The 12,920-nt window shown below is 50.4% G+C and overlaps 1 protein-coding gene across 1 annotated transcript in view; it reads left to right on the top strand.

Annotated features, from left to right (window-relative positions):
• LOC119926804 (solute carrier family 12 member 9-like) overlaps window positions 1-12,920 on the top strand; it is a 67,098-nt gene that overhangs the window by 12,243 nt on the left and 41,935 nt on the right. Inside the window, exons 2-6 of the mRNA XM_038745203.1 lie at window positions 3,871-4,005; window positions 5,787-5,924; window positions 9,699-9,995; window positions 10,973-11,080; window positions 11,796-11,907. Of these exons, the coding sequence (XP_038601131.1) occupies window positions 3,871-4,005; window positions 5,787-5,924; window positions 9,699-9,995; window positions 10,973-11,080; window positions 11,796-11,907 (790 nt within the window). The remainder of the gene's footprint in view (window positions 1-3,870; window positions 4,006-5,786; window positions 5,925-9,698; window positions 9,996-10,972; window positions 11,081-11,795; window positions 11,908-12,920) is intronic.

Below are 12,920 nucleotides of genomic sequence, written 5' to 3'. Positions count from 1 at the left end.
TGTTGCCAACTTGTACTTCCCAAGCGCTTAGTACAGTGCTCTGCACACAGTAAGCGCTCAATAAATACGATTGAATGAATGAATGAATTCCCATTTTAGAGCAGGGTGGCTTAGTGGAAAGAGCACGGGCTGGGGAGTCAGAGGACGTGGGTTCTAATCCCAGCTCCATGACTTGTCTGCTGTGTGACCTTGGGCAAGCCACTGCACTTCTCTGTGCCTCAATGACCTCATGTGTACAATGGGGATTAAGACTGTGAAACCCACGTGGGACAACCTGATTACCCTGTATCTACCTCAGTGCTTAGAACAGTGCTTGGCACATAGTAAGCGCTTAACAAATACCATTATCATTATTATTAATAACAAATACCATTATTATTCGTACTGTGCTTGACACATAGAGCTGAACAAGCTCCAATAATAATAGTACTAATAGCATTATTATTATTCTGAGGCCCGAGGATAGGGAGTCCCTGCCTACACTTTAATTATATGTTATAAATTATTTATTCATATTACTGTCTGTCTCCTTCTTTAGCCTGTAAGCCCGTTATGGACAGGGAACCTATCTGCTAATTCTGTTGCATCGTACTTTTTCCAAGCTCTCGGGACGGTGCTCTGCGCATTGTAGGAGCTCAATAAATACGCTCAATTGATTGATTCTTCGCCCCGAAAGTGAAGACACATTGCCTTTTAGTGACCGCTGAGCTCCCAGAGCATCCCCCAACCCAGGCTGACCAGGATTTCTTGCTCAATGCTGCCCCAGCCCAAATGGCACTAGGGCAACTTTTGGGTTCTCTTAATGCCATCAGTGATTCTGGTTTTCTCTGTGCTCTATTTTAACGAGCACGGGCTTGGAAGTCATTCATTCATTCATTCATTCAATCGTATTGATTGAGCGCTTACTGTGTGCAGAGCACTGGACTAGGCGCTTGGGAAGTACAAGTTGGCAACATATAGAGATGGTCCCCGCCATTCATATTTATTGAGCGTTTACTGTGTGCTAAGCACTTGGAAAGTACAATTCGGCAACAGAGACAATCCCTACCCAACAACGGGCTCACAGTCTAGATGGGGGAGACGGATAACAGAATAAAACAAGTAGACAGGTGTCAATACCGTCAAAATAGATAAATAGAATTATAGCTATATACACATCATATACACACAGTCCCTTCTAGACTGTGAGCCCGTTGTTGGGTAGGGACCGTCTCTATATGTTGTCAACTTGTACTTCCCAAATGCTTAATAAAGTGCTCTGCACACAGTAAGCACTCAATAAATACAATTGAATGAATGGATGATTAATAAAATAAATACTGTGATAAATACATACAAATATACACAAGTACTGTGGGGCAGGGAAGCGGGTAGAGCAGAGGGAGGGAGCAGGGGTGATGGGGATCTATCGTCATCTATCCTCCAGGCGTCTTGTGTTCTAATCCTGACTCCACCACTTGTCCGCTCTATGACCTTGGGCAAGTCACTTTATTTCTCTGTGCCTCAGTCACCTCACCTATAAAATGGGAATTAAGAGCGTGAGCCTCATGTGGGACAGGGACTGTGTCCAAGCTGATTTACCTTGTATCTATCCAACGCTTAGAACAGTGCTTGGCAACCTTGGCACATAAGCACTTAAATACCGCAATTATGATTCTCCACTAGATCTAAGTTTCTTGGGGGCAGGGAATCCAGACTACCAACTCTAGTGTATTGTACTTTCCCAAGTGCTTAGTACAGGGCTCTGCACCCGGAAAGCGTTCAACAAATACCTTGGGTTTCTCGCTCCCTGCCGCAGGGAGAGGGTGGGCCGACTCGCTTCCAGTCTGTGCTGGAGAGCTGGCTGGAGGGAGAGGGGGCAGGAATTAACCCCCGTAACCCACCTCGCAAAAACAGAAGTTTTGGCCAAACTCCATGTGGGAATCCTTCACATAGTCCCCCCTCCAGCTCAACAGAACTCTCCAATAACTTCGTTTTCAAAAGAAAGCCACTAGCTGTAATGGGAAATTCGGTCGGTCAATCCAGCCGTTCTTCTAGCATCTGCTGGGTGTCTATTAGTCATCTAGCTGCCTCATTTGGCATTTGGAAGGCAATTGGATTTTGAAAGCAGGATTCCCTAAAATGATGGTAGGAAAAATCCGGGCACCTCTACACCTCTCCCCCTCTCCTCCTCTCCCCCTCCTCCCACTTCCTCTTCCCCCCCGCCTTACCTCCTTCCCTTCCCCACAGCACCTGTATATATGTATATATGTTTGTACGTATTTATTACTCTATTTAGTTATTTTATTTGTACGTATTTATTCTATTTATTTAATTTTGTTAATATGTTTTGTTTTGTTCTCTGTCTCCCCCTTCTAGACTGTGAGTCCGCTGTTGGGTAGGGACCGTCTCTATATGTTGACAACTTGTACTTCCCAAGGGCTTAATACAGTGCTCTGCACACAGTAAGTGCTCAATAAATACGATTGAATGAATGAACGAATGAAATGCACCTCAAAAAAGACACGCTACTGGTTAAAAGCCCACCATTCATTCATTCAGTTGTATTTATTGAGCGCCTACTGTGTGCAGAACACTGTACTAAGCGCTTGGGAAGTACAAGTTCTGCTATACCCCTTCCAGATTCCTCTCCTTCCCCTGAAAGTCCCCTCGATTCGCCCAAACTCTCTGAAGATCAGCTGCCCGAAATCAAAAGCAGCCACCGGCTATTGATATCCGCCTTTATAATAATAATAATGATGATGGCATTTGTTAAGCGCTTACTATGTGCCAAGCACTGTTCTAAGTGCTGCGGGGATACAAGGTTATCAGGTTGTCCCACATGGGGCTCACAGTCTTAATCCCCATTTTCCAGATGAGGGAACTGAGGCACAGAGAAGTGAAGTGACTTGCCCAAAGTCACACAGCTGACAAGTGGCAGAGCTGGGATTAGAACCCATGACTTCTGACTCCCAAGCCCAGGCTCTTTCCTCTGAGCCACACAAGGCAGGCGGGGTCAAGTTTGTCTCCGTGCCCATCGAGACCCTGGTTCTGAGCAACATTAACTTCCCGTCACTAAGCTTCTCTGTGCCTCGGTTACCTTATCTGTAAAATGGGGATGAAGAAGACTGTGAGTCCCACTGGGACCACATTTCATTCATTCATTCATTCGGCTGTATTTAATAATAATAATAATGATGGCATTTATTAAGCACTTACTATGTGCACAAGCCCTGTTCTAAGCGCTGGGGGGGATACAAGGTGATCAGGTTGTCTCATGTGGGGCTCACAGTCTTAATCCCCATTTTACAGATGAGGTGACTGAGGCTTAGAGAAGTTAAGTGACTTGCCTAAGGTCACACAGCAGACATGTGGCGGAGTCAGGATTTGAACCCATGACCTCTGACTCCAAAGCCCAGGCTCTTTCCACTGAGCCACGCTGCTTCTCCAAGTAGCTTCATTCCAAGCAGCTCCAAGCACTTATTGAGTGCTTACTGTGTGCAGAGCACTGTACTAAGCACTTGGAAAGTGCAATACGGCAACAAAGAGAGACAATACCTGCCCACAACGGGCCCACAGTCTAGAGGGGAGAAGACAGACATCAGTACAAGTAAACAGGCATCGATATCAATAAACAGACCTTGTATCTACTCCAGCGCTTAGAGCAGTGCTTGGTACATAGAGAACATTTATCACTCATGTATATATGTATAAATCTGTAATTCTATCTGTGGGATTGTCTCTCTTTATGGCTATATTGTACTTCCCGAGTGTTTAGTACAGTGCTCTGCACACAGTAAGCACTCTATAAATACGATTGAATGAATGAATGAACAAATATCATTTTCTTTCTTCTCCCCTCTCTCTGCCCCCGGCTCTCCGTACCCACAGGCTTCGTCCTGGGCCAGGCCGGGCTGTGCGAAGCCCTGGGCATGCTGACTCTGGCCTTCCTGATCATCGGCTTCACCGTGCTCTCCGTCTGTGCCATCTCCACCAACGGCGCGCTCGATGCAGGAGGCGCCTACTGTATCCTTGTCCTCACTCTCCCGTGTCCACCCTCCCACCCAGATCTCCGAGGCCTCCATCCATCCATCCATCCATCCATCCATCTATCCATCCATCCCCCAGCTGTCGGGCTCGTCTCCAGGTCCCCCATCCATCCCCCCATGAGCCACGCACTGGCATAATAATAAGAAGAAGAATGATGGTATTTGTTAAGCACTTACTATGTGCCGAGCACTGTTCTAAGCACTAGGGTTCTAAGCACTAGAGAAGCAGCGTGGCTCAGTGGAAAGAGCCCGGGCTTTGAAGTCAGAGGTCGTGGGTTCAAATCCCAGCTCCGCCGCTTGTCAGCTGTGTGACTTTGGCCAAGTCACTTCACTTCTCTGGGCCTCAGTTACCTCATCTGGAAACTGGGGATTAAGACTGTGAGCCCCACGTGGGACAACCAGATCACCTTGTATCCCCCCAGTGCTTAGAACGGTGCTTTTGCGCATAGTAAGCGCTTAATAAGTTTTATTTATATATATACACTGGGTAATCAGGTTGTCCCACCTGGGGCTCACAGTCTTCATCCCCGTTTTACAGACGAAGTAACCAAGGCCCAGAGAAGTTAGGTGACTTGCCCAAAGTCTGGATAGGGTGCAGAGGCGGAAGGAGGGAGTGGAAAGGGAGGGCAAAAGGAGGGGGGGGCAGAAGGGGGGGAGAGAGGAGGAGAGAACGGGAAAGAGAAGGGGAAGAGAGGAGGAGGGAGAGGGAGAGAGGCGAGGAGGATCGCAGGGCCCATTAGCTGATTGTTTCTCTCCGTGACTGTAATGGGAATCCATTCCGGGTCCGTGTCTGGGCTGCTAAACAGGGCTGGGAAGCTGAGGATGGAGAGAGGAGCGTTCACCCTCCCTTCCTCCTCTGCCCTTTGGATGGACCCCCTTCTCAGCAGGGCCGGGGAGAGGTCCCACCCTCCTCCTCCTCCTTCTCCTCTTCCTCCTCTTCCAGGGCCCCAGGCCCATGGGTGGATCCTTGCCCACCTCCATTCCGGATGTTCATCCTGCCGGGAGGCTCCACGGGAGCTTCTGTCTCTCATGGCAGGGGTGCCATGGCCACTGGGGGTGTCATCAGTACAGTGCCTGGCACATAGTAAGCACTTAGACGAGTACCATGTAAAATAACGACCTCACTGTCCTCCCCCTAGATGAAACCACCCTAGAAAATGCCCCTCCACTCCTCGGACTGCTCGTGATGAATGGGGAAGGGAGGAGACCGGCCTAGGCCTGAGGGCTGCACCGCCCATGGTGGTCCCACCCTGGGGCAAGGAGCTTGCAGAGGGTGGTATGCAGGAGGGCTTCAGGGAGGAGGTGGCAGAGGCCCTTGGAGGCCGACCCGCCACGTGTCTGGAGCTGGTGAAGGGATTGGGGAGGCTAGTGGGAAATCCTGGCTGCTGGGAGCAGTGGGGAGGGGGTCTGTGGCCCCGGAGAAGCAGCATGGCCTAGTGGCAAGAGCATAGGCTTGGGAGTTAGAGGATGTGGGTTCTAATCCCGGCTCCGCAACTTGTCAGCTGTGTGACCTCGGGCAAGTCACTTCACTTCTCTGTGCCTCAGTTCCCTCGTCTGGAAAATGGGGATTAAGACTGCAAGCCCCTCGGAGGACAACCTAATTACCTTGTATCTACCCCAGCGCTTAGAACAAAATTAACAAATTCCATCATTATTGCTATTATTATTATCCTGCCCTGGGTTCGGTTGCGGGGAGGGGAGAGAGGGAGAAAGAACCCGGCTTGGCTGGAGTTGCAACTCTTCCTGACTCTTCCCCAGACATGATTAGCCGGGCCCTGGGCCCTGAGTTCGGGGCCAGTGTCGGGCTCTTCTTCTTCTTGGCCAACGGGGGCGGCTGCGCTCTGTACGTGCTGGGGCTGGTGGAAGCCATCGTGGATGTATTTGGAAGACCCCCCGGTGAGCCCCCTCCCCACACCCGGCCGTCCCACCCCCACTCTGACCCTCCTTGGCTCCCGGAGGCCCAGCCCTTTCTCTACTGTTTAGTGAAATGGCTCAGAAAATAGTTCAGCTTCGAAGGACTTGAAACATGCGGCTGTGGGGGAGGGAAGGAAAGAGAGGGAGGGGATGGGAGGTAGAGGAAGGTAGAGGGGGTCGGGTGGGAGATAGAATGATCACTTCTGGCTTATTCTGGCCTTTCCGATGCCCCCCCGGTGCTCTCTCTCTCTCTGTCTTGGCCATCATGACTCTCAGTGGTCGTGTCTCTGTCTCTGCACCTGCATCTCTGCTTCTGCTGCGTTACCTTGGGCAAGTCACTTCACTTCTCCGTGCCTCAGTTACCTTATCTGTAAAATGGGGATGAAGACTGTGAGCACCACATCAGACAACCTGATTACCTTGGATCTACCCCAGCGCTTAGAACAGTGCTCGGCACATAGTAAGCACTTAACAAATACCATCATCATCACCATCATTATTATTTCTGAACACTTGCACTTCTCTCCCAAAGCCTTCTTGCCTTCGACCGAGTCCCCTCCCTATCCTCCAGGGGAGACAGCAGCAATGGGAGTCGGAAAAGACCAGGGCCCGCAGGGCCGAGGAGCATTCATTCAGTCAGTCAGTCATATTTATTGAGCACTTACTGAGTGCAGAGTACCGTACTAAGCGCTTGAGAAAGTACCATACAGCAATAAAGAGAGGCAATCCCTGCCCACAGTGAGCTCACAGTCTGGGGGTCGGGGGAGACAGACATCAATACAAGTAAACAGACGTCAATACAAATAAATAAAATTGCAGATATAATTTTACATTATATGTTACACTGATGAGCAGTCTCAGTGTAGCAGAGAGTGGGACGGGGGCCACGAAGGGTTTCCCGGTGCGGGGCCCGGCGGCCCGTGGGGGAGCTGGGGAGGAAGGGAAAGACCATGAGCCGCCCGGTTGCTGTCAGATTTGAGCTGGAAGCCCATCCGTCTTGTTTCAGAACCACGGCCGCAGCTGAGGTTACACGGTTTGGCTCCTTTCCCGCGGTCCAAGGACTCAGGCCTGCTCAGCCGACTCGGCTCCAGTCTCGCCGGAGAACCCACTCCCGACTCCGTGGCTTTTGCGGGGGCGGGGGAGTAGGTCTCAGGCTCCCCTGGGCCTGGACTGTAGAAGCAGCATGGATAAATGGATAGAACATGGGCCTGGGAATCAGAAACGCATAGGTTCAAATCCCGGCTCCGCCACTTGTCTACTGTGTGAACTTGGGCAACTCACTTAACTTCTCTGGGCCTCAGTTCCTTCATCCCTAAAATGGGGATTGAGACCCCTGAGCCCCATTTAGGAACAGGAACTGTGTCCAACCCGATATGCTTGTATCTTTGCTGTGTGACCTTGGGCAAGTCACTTCACTTCTCTGGGCCTCAGTTCCCTCATCTGTAGAATGGGGATTAAGACTGTGAGCCCCATGTGGGACAGGGACTGCGTCCAACCCAACTAGCTTGTATTTACCTCAGTGCTTAGAACAGTGCCTGTCACATAGTAAGCACTCACAAATACCATTATCATTATTATTATTATTATTATTATTATTATTATTATTATTATTATCATTATTTCCCTCCAGGGCTGCTTTCACCCCAAACCCATGAGCCCACTGGGGAGGCTCTTTCTCTCTCCCCAGGAGGGGTTTTGGATTTGGTCCCTGAGACTTTCTCTCTGATGACGCTAGTCTCCCGGGCACCTAGGGAGCGCTCCCCACTTGATGTCACTGTCTCCCGTGGGTGACATTGGAGCGATTGCCTTAGCAACCGGCAGTGTCACCTTCAAAAGAGCTGGATGCTGGGCAACCACCGGGCAGTCAGGCTTCGATCTGGTGGCCGCCTTCCCTTGGCCCTAGCCCAAGCCCAACTCCACCCCCACGACCCAGTAGGAATTGGCTCTCCAGAACAGAATAATAATGATGGCATTTGTTAAGTGCTTACTAAGTGTGAAGCACTGTTCTAAGCACTGAGGGGATATAAGGTGTGGGGATCACAGTCTTCATCCCCATTTTACAGATGAGGTAACTGAGGCACAAAGTCACACAGCAAAGTGGCAGAGCCGGGATTAGAACCCCTGACCTCGGACTCCCAAGCCCGGGCTCGTTCCACTGAGCCACGCTGCTTCTCAACAGAAGCAGCTTAGCCTAGTGGATAGATCATGTGCCTGAGAGTCAGGGGACCTGGGTTCTAATCCCAACTCTGCCACGTGTCTGCTTTATGATCTTGGGCAAGTCACTTTACTTCTCTGTGCCCTGTGTAAAATGGAGATTTTACTACTCCCTTTTACTTAGACTGTGAGGCCCATGTTTGTGCTCGTCGTGGCCAGGGAACAGATCCACCACTTCTGTTGCATTGTAAAAAAAAATGTGGTATTTGTTAAGCACTTACTATGTGTCAAGCACTGTTCTAAGTGCTGGATATTAATGATGGCATTTGTTAAGCTCCTAATATGTGCCAAGCACTGTTCTAAACGCTGGGGTACTTTCCAAGCACTTAGTGCAGTGCTCTGCACACAGTAAGCACTCAGTAAATTCGATTGAATGGATGAATGAAAGGTAATCAGGTTGTTCCACATGGGGCTAACAGTCTTAATCCCCATTTTATGGGTGAGGTAACTGAGGCACAGAGAAGTTAAGTGACTTGCCCAAAGTCACACGGCTGACCAGTGGCAGAGCCAGGATTAGAACCCATGACCTATGACTCCCACGCCTATGCTCTATACTCTCCCAAGTGCTTAGTACAGTTCTCTGCACTTAGTTCAGGAAGTACCATTCATTCAATCGTATTTATTGAGCGCTTACTGTGTGCAGAGCACTGTACTAAACACTTGATTCGTGTACTAAACACTTCTACGAGAAGCAGCGTGACTCAGTGGAAAGAGCACGGGCTTTGAAATCAGAGGTTATGGGTTCGAATCCCTACTCTGCCACGTGTCTGCTGTGTGACCTTGGGCAAGTCGCTTAACTTCTCAGAGCCTCAGTTACCTCCTCTGTAAAATGGGGATGATGACTGTGAGCCCCACGCGGAACAACCTGATCACCTTGTATCCCCCCCCCAGCACTTAGAACAGTGCTTTGCGCATAGTAAGCGCTTAACAAATGCCATCATCATCATCATCATCATCATCAAAGTCACTGATGGGTCAGGTCAGCAGTAGACATGTCCAACCTTTCTCTGCTGTCTGTCTTCTGTCTTTCATCATCATCAATCGTATTTATTGAGCGCTTACTATGTGCAGAGCATCATCATCATCAATCGTATTTATTGAGCACTTACTATGTGCAGAGCACTGTACTAAGCGCTTGGGAAGTACAAATTGGCAACATATAGGGACAGTCCCTACCCAACAGTGGGCTCACAGTCTAAAAGGGGGAGAACTGTACTAAGCGCTTGCTTTCAGCCTATCAGATGGTGGGGGGAGCTGGAGGGGAAGCCATTGAGGGGAGTGCCACTCCTCTCCATGCCCCAGCCTGCTCTGTTCACCTAAGGGTGGCAGGCCTGGCAGAACCGCCAACCACTGTGGGATGGGGGAGACGGGAGTCTCATGGGATTGGGGCTAGAGGACGGCGGGGTCCGGATCATCTACTTCCTAGAGGGCTAATGGGAGAAGGGGAAGAAAGAGATGCTCGGGGGCATTGTGTGGTGAGGAGGGAGGATGGGTGCCCTTCTACAGTGCCCACACCTCACTCCCCACCGTCTTCCATAGGAGGTGGCCCGGGCACCGGGGTGCAAGTCCTGATCCGCAGCTACTGGTACGAGCTGCTGTATGGCTCTGTGCTGCTGCTATTCTGCCTGCTAGTGTGCCTGCTGGGAGCCCAACTCTATGCCCGGGCCACCCTTCTTATCTTCCTGGTGGTGGCGGGGGCCCTGGGCACAGTCCTCGTCAGCTTCTTTGCCCGCGGACCCACCGTCGTGCCCCTCTCCGTGCCCGAAGGCAACGCTACCCTGGCGGTCAACGGATCCTTCACCGGCTTCAAGCTTGTTACCCTATGGGGTAACCTATATCGTGAGTTACCCGGCCGGGGCAAGGTGAAAGCCTGGGAGAGAGGAAGGGCAGAGTTGGGTGGCTTAGCTGAGGGAGCAAGAGCGGGAAAGGGAGAGGGAGGAGCATCTACTCTTCTGTCTTTCAGCCGTCGTGCCCTTCCTCTCCATGCCCCGGCCTGTTCTGTTCACCGGAGGGTGTCAGGACTGGGAGAACCCCAACCAGTTATCTTCTTTCTGGCCAAGTGCTTAGCACGGTGCTCGGGCACATCATGAGAAGCAGCGTGGCCTAGTGGCTAGAGCATGGGCCTGGGTTTCAGCTGGTCATGGGGTCTAATCCCTGCTCTGCCACTTAATAATAATAATAATAATAATAATGGCATTTATTAAGCGCTTACTATGTGCAGAGCACTGTTCTAAGCGCTGGGGAATTTACAAGGTGATCAGGTTGTCCCACGTGGGGCTCACAGTCTTCATCCCCATTTTACAGATGAGGGAACTTAGGCCCAGAGAAGTTAAGTGACTTGCCCAAAGTCACACAGTTGACAAGTGGTGGAGCCGGGATTTGAACCCATGACCTCTGACTCCGAAGCCCGTGCTTTTCCCACCGAGCCACGCTGCTTCTCTTGTCTGCTGTGTGACCGTGGGCAAGCCGCTTCACTTCTCTGTGCTCAGTTACCTCGTCTGTAAAATGGGGATCAAGACTGTGAGCCCCACGTGAGACAGGGACTGTGTCCAACTTGATGGCTTGTACAGTGCTTAGTACAGTGCCTGGCACATTAGTGCTCAACAAATACCATTGTTATTATTATTATTAAATGCCACAATCATTATTACTGTTATTATTACTACAAGAGGGCAGAACAGGCATCTCAGAGCCTTCCTGAACCTCCTTGCTCTTCACCCCAAACCCCTCTCTCTCTCGGCTGGAGGGTGGGAGGGTGGGCAGGGTGAGGGGTGAGGCGAGAAGAGACGGTCCTTATTCCTCCTTGCCCCTGACAGCCGCTTACGGTCCGGACTACACCACGGGCCTCACTATGAGCTTCAGCTCTGTGTTCGCCGTCCTCTTCAATGGCTGCACGGGGATCATGGCTGGGGCCAACATGTCAGGTAAGACCGGTACAAGTCTTCCCCCAAAGGGCTGTGTGGTCGGGCATCATCAATCGTATTCATTGAGCGCTTACTGTGTGCAGAGCACTGTACTAGGCGCTTGGGAAGTACAAGTTGGCAACATATAGAGACAGTCCCTACCCAACAGTGGGCTCACAGTCTAAAAGGGGGAGACAGAGAACAAAACCAAACATACTAACAATATAAAATAAATAGAATAGAAATGTACAAGTAAAATAAATAAATAAATAGAGTAACAAATAGGTACAAACATATATACATATATACAGGTGCTGTGGGGGAAGGGAAGGAGGTAAGATGGGGGGGATGGAGAGGGGGACGAGGGGGAGAGGAAGGAAGGGGCTCAGTCTGGGAAGGTCTCCTGGAGGAGGTGAGTTCTCAGTAGGGCCTTGAAGGGAGGAAGAGAGCTAGCTTGGCGGATGGGCAGAGGGAGGGCATTCCAGGCCCGGGGGATGACGTGGGCCGGGGGTCGAGGGAACATAGCAGGGAGCGGTCCTCTGACTCCTCCCATCTCTGGCATCTCTCCACTGCCCTTCCCAGTGCCCCTCCCCACTGGCCCAGACACAGAATACGTCCGTTTATTGTTATATTGTACTTGCCCAAGCGCTTAGTACGGTGCTCTGCACACAGTAAGTGCTCAATAAATACGACTGTAAGAATGAATGAATGACTCTGTCTTTCACCTTCCTTCCAGGAGAGCTGAAGAACCCTGGCGTCTCCATCCCCCGGGGGACGCTCTCGGCAGTCTTCCTCACCTTCCTCACCTACAGCCTACTTCTTCTGCTGGCCAGTTGCACCTGTGACAGGTGTGTACCACTCCCCTCACCACCCCTCTCTTCGGGACTAACTTCATTCCCTGGTTCGGGCAGACTGAGCCGGTGGTCTCTTCTTAAGCCTAAGACCTGAGATGGAGTGGATAAACCCCAAGGGAAGATGACCCAGGGCCTTTTTTAAAAAAAAAATCAATATGGCATTTGTTAAGCACTTAATATGTGCTAAGCACTGTTCTGAACACTGGGGTAGATACAACTCCATCAGATCTGGGAAAAGCTGGGAGAAGCAGCGTGACTCAATAATAATAATAATAATAATGACATTTATTAAGCGCTTACTATGTGCAAAGCACTGTTCTAAGCTCTGCTAAGCGCTGCTAAGATAATGGAAAGAGTACAGGCTTGGGAGTCAGATGTCATGGGTTCAAATCCCAGCTCCACCAGTTGTCAGCTGTATGACCTTGGGCAAGTCACTTAGATTCTCTGTGCCTCAGTTACCTCATCTGTAAAATGGGGATGAAGACTGTGAGCCCACGTGGGACAACCTGATCACCTTGTATTCTCCCCAGTGCTTAGAACAGTGCTCTGCACATAGTAAGTGCTTAACAAATGCCATCATTATTATTATTATTTTTAGATCTAAGAAGAAGAAACTTCCTACCCTACCACCCGTAATGCCCTGTAAACTGGCTTAGGGCCACTTGGGGCTGGCTGACTGTCTTTCTGTTCCGGTGTCTGTGTATGTATCGGCATGCGTGTCTGTGGGTATAAATGGGCACGTTATACAGACGCACACTTGTAAATCCACTTGGCTTTGTTTTCAGGGAGCACTCTTGATTTGAGAGGGAGAAAAAAGCAGGTTTCCCTGTGCTGTGTATGGTGAGGGGTTGGAAACGGGATTTGGTGCGGGATTGGCAAAGGTGGGAATCCAGGATCATTTCCCCCCCCGCATCCCCTCCACTTCCCGGTCCCCAGATCATGCAGTCTTCTATGCTTCCAGGGGCTTAGCCCAGCTAATTGCCCATCAATGTCATTTCCATTTCTTT

Source organism: Tachyglossus aculeatus, chromosome 1, assembly GCF_015852505.1.
Source record: "Tachyglossus aculeatus isolate mTacAcu1 chromosome 1, mTacAcu1.pri, whole genome shotgun sequence".
Classification (NCBI taxonomy): Eukaryota; Metazoa; Chordata; class Mammalia; order Monotremata; family Tachyglossidae; genus Tachyglossus; species Tachyglossus aculeatus.
This window is presented reverse-complemented; position numbering and strand designations above follow the sequence as displayed.